General features: G+C 52.0%; 1 protein-coding gene across 1 annotated transcript; it reads right to left on the reverse strand.

Annotated features, from left to right (window-relative positions):
- Positions 1-1,573: 1,573 nt before the first annotated feature.
- LOC119462800 (acanthoscurrin-1) lies at positions 1,574-2,377 on the reverse strand. The gene has a single exon (XM_037724063.1). It carries the CDS (start codon positions 2,375-2,377, stop codon positions 1,574-1,576), a length of 804 nt encoding a protein of 267 aa, XP_037579991.1.
- Positions 2,378-3,232: the final 855 nt, after the last annotated feature.

The following is a 3,232-nucleotide window of genomic DNA, read 5'->3' on the forward strand; positions in this document are numbered from 1 at the left end:
ACGGCGGGAATGAGCGAGCTCGAGGCCTCCTTTAATCTAGTAACGCCTGCCGTTATGGACGCGTCGCGAACGGCGGCGGTTTCAGTACCGTTGTTGCCGGCACATTCCCAGAGCATGTGTCGCAGCGTTTCTCTTTGTCCGCACGCTTTACACGCACCAGTCGGGTATAAGCTCGGGTAACAGTCGCGTAAGACTGTCGGACTAGGGTAACTGTTTGTTTGTAGTAAGCGTCAGTTTACGGCCTCTTTCCTGTTTAATTTAACGCGCAGTGGCGCGAATTTGCGTCTTTCAAGTCTGTAGTGTTGGGTTAAGTCTCTGAACGTGGTCAGGCGATCGCCCCACAACCATTGTGATCGTTGTTGCTGCAGTGTGTCTGTCGTAGTGTCTCGATCCGGCAGATTCGAGGCCCCGCACTCGTGGGGGGAGGCCGCGGCCACGTAATTTGCCACGGCTCGGCAAGTGAGACCTCGAGCCGCGGCGTGGGCCGCCTCGTTGCCCGCGAGCGGGACGTCGGTGTGTGCCGGGGTCCAGAGGAGGAAGACCGTAGAATTTTGCGGTTGCGAGGGTGACGTCGAGTCCCCGTCCTCACAAATTTGGAGTATGTGGACCGCTTCCCGCGAAACGCGGTCGCTCGCGAAGCTTCGGACTGCCGCCTGCGACTGGCTGATCACGATGTAATCCATCAGAAAAATGGTAAAGCACGACTTTACCAATCGGCGTCAGATTGTAATTTGAATGTACGAGAAAACCTAATTCTGCTACGAGGAAACTCGAACACCAAACTCCTTTTCCGCCATTTCTACCAGACCTCCGCTCGTCGGGGCAATACCAAACAAATAATAAAATAATAAAAAAAGGTGCTAGGTCCTTCACATTTAGTATAAGACCACTTATATTGCCCCTGGAATAACGTTTTTTAAGCCATGCATTTCAGTTTAAAAGTGAAGCCGACTTTAAAGGGATTGGTGTAAGCTTGGTATTTGTAAGCTGGCTTTCCCACGTTCAATATAGCAGTGAATGAAGCCTACTTCCGTATGCGAACGATGCGATGCGAACGGGTCCCGATAAAGCTATTGCGTTCTGCTCTTTAAGGCGAAGCTTAAGCGTCCTCCAATTTTTACCTCCATAGAGATGCGGCAGCCGTCGCTGGGATTTCATCCGGCGAACTCGGGCTTATCAGCGCAACGCCAAAGCCACTATGCCACCATGGCGGGTGAGACTAGGTTGCAGACCCGCATTTGAGCAACACAAAGCAGAAGATTAGAAGCATGCTTTATATCCCGCAGCTACTTGGGATTTCTTTCTTATTAAAACCAGCAGACTCGATTTGTGCGCTCTAGAACATTCTTATGTTCTGCTGATGCTAAGCATTGTATTCCTACGCTCACCAACACTTTCTCAGAAAGTTTAATTAGTAACTCTGTACATTGCAACAACAAAAATTCGCTATTCCAACTGCTACGATTCACTTCAAGTTATTCGACGCTACCGGCGGAAGACTCAGCAACAGTCCGGCTTTCTCCAACGCACCAACGCCGGTCCAGATCACGTGAACTTGCGCATTCTACACTCATTAGGACTTCAGATGCTTGGCCTTGACCACCACTCCATTTCCGACCCCGCCGAGTCCACCGCCGAGTCCGCCTCCGAGACCCAGACCTCCGGCACCGTATCCGAGGCCTCCGAGGCCTGCGCCACCGAGACCTACGCCTCCGAGACCAACACCTCCGAGACCGACACCTCCGAGGCCGGCACCGCCGAGGCCTACGCCTCCAAGGCCCCCAAGGCCGACGCCACCAAATCCACCGACGAATGCTGGTCCACCCAATCCCCCTAGCACGACCGGTGCAGCAGCCACAGCTGGGGTGGCCGCGATGGCTGGCGCAGCCACGGCGTGCGTGACATGCACCACAGGTCTGATGGCGTGGTGGACCGTGGCCACCGGATGGCGTACGTAGCTCACCACTGGCTTGGTGACGTACCTAAGGTGTATCACGGGCTGCTTCAGGAAAGATACAGTAGCCACGGGCGTCGCCACTGGCGCTGGAATGGACACTGTCCGGCTTACGGCCACTGGGGCTCCCACGGACACCGGACCTGTGGCTACAGCAGGGCCAGCTAAGCCGCCCACGCCGCCACCCAGTGCGGCGCCAAGAGCTCCCCCAAGGCCCCCTCCGAGGCCTCCTCCGAGACCCCCTCCGAGACCATCACCGAGGCCGCCGCCACCACCGCCAAGCCCAGGACCCAGACCAGCACCACCTCCGTTGAGCCCTGGGCCGCCAGGCCCTGCTCCAGCTGGACCCAGGCCACCGACGCCACCGTCTAGGTTACCGGCGTAGGCGCTGGCGACCAGGAAGGCCGTTAAAACCACCTGCATCAGAATTGAACATTAGTGGTAAATCCCGGATTCTCATGTGGGATCTTTAGCCGTGCGAAAAAAATAAAGAAAAAAAAATAAATGAACTTGGGTGCGTGAACGCTAGTCTTTGCAAGAGGTATGTCTGAATAGGCAGCCAATCTGGCATGAATTATTGTGTAAATTATGCCCTTTCATATCCAATTCGACACGTGATTACGGCAATATCAGTCAGATTGCAAGGATGCTTTTCAGTACCATCGCATTCAGAATTAGACCGCGTAATATATATATATATATATATATATATATATATATACAGTAACTGGATTTTTCAATGGGCCAAGCGTATTTAGAAAAATGAGAAGCACATCTTCGCGGTTACCTTAGGTTTCTTTATCCAACAATTTCGGTCGGTGGCGGTTACCTTAGGTTTCTTTACCCAACAATGTCGGTCGGTGGACCGACCGAAATTGTTGGCTAAAGAAACCTAAGGTAATCGCGAACATGTGCTTCTCATTTATATATATATATTAGCGAACTAGGAAAATGTCCATAGTATTAGGGCCATGGGTGTTATGGAATTATACGAATTGCTCACACATCGCAGATTATGTGCGCGCCATGCTACCTTCAAAGGTAATTTTGGAACACGAGTTTTTTTTTTACATGAATGCACCACCTGTTTTTCTGGGCTGCAAGTAGATAATTAATCGGTCAGTGAGAAAAATCACAGTCCCGAAGGCGGCAAAAAAAGTGTCAGCTCCTCTTTTACGGCCTTCGGACGCCAACTTCGTTACGGAGTGGGCAGTAGCCCTGGAAAGAAGTGTAAGTATTATACAAGATCGTATAGACGACAAAGAAGCATGTTCGTGT

Source organism: Dermacentor silvarum, chromosome 1 (genome assembly GCF_013339745.2).
Source record: "Dermacentor silvarum isolate Dsil-2018 chromosome 1, BIME_Dsil_1.4, whole genome shotgun sequence".
Lineage (NCBI taxonomy): Eukaryota > Metazoa > Arthropoda > Arachnida > Ixodida > Ixodidae > Dermacentor > Dermacentor silvarum.

Bases quoted from the DNA above. Each gene is read 5' to 3' on its own strand.
- LOC119462800 (XM_037724063.1), bottom strand. From the start codon at position 2,377: ATGCAGGTGGTTTTAACGGCCTTCCTGGTCGCCAGCGCCTACGCCGGT.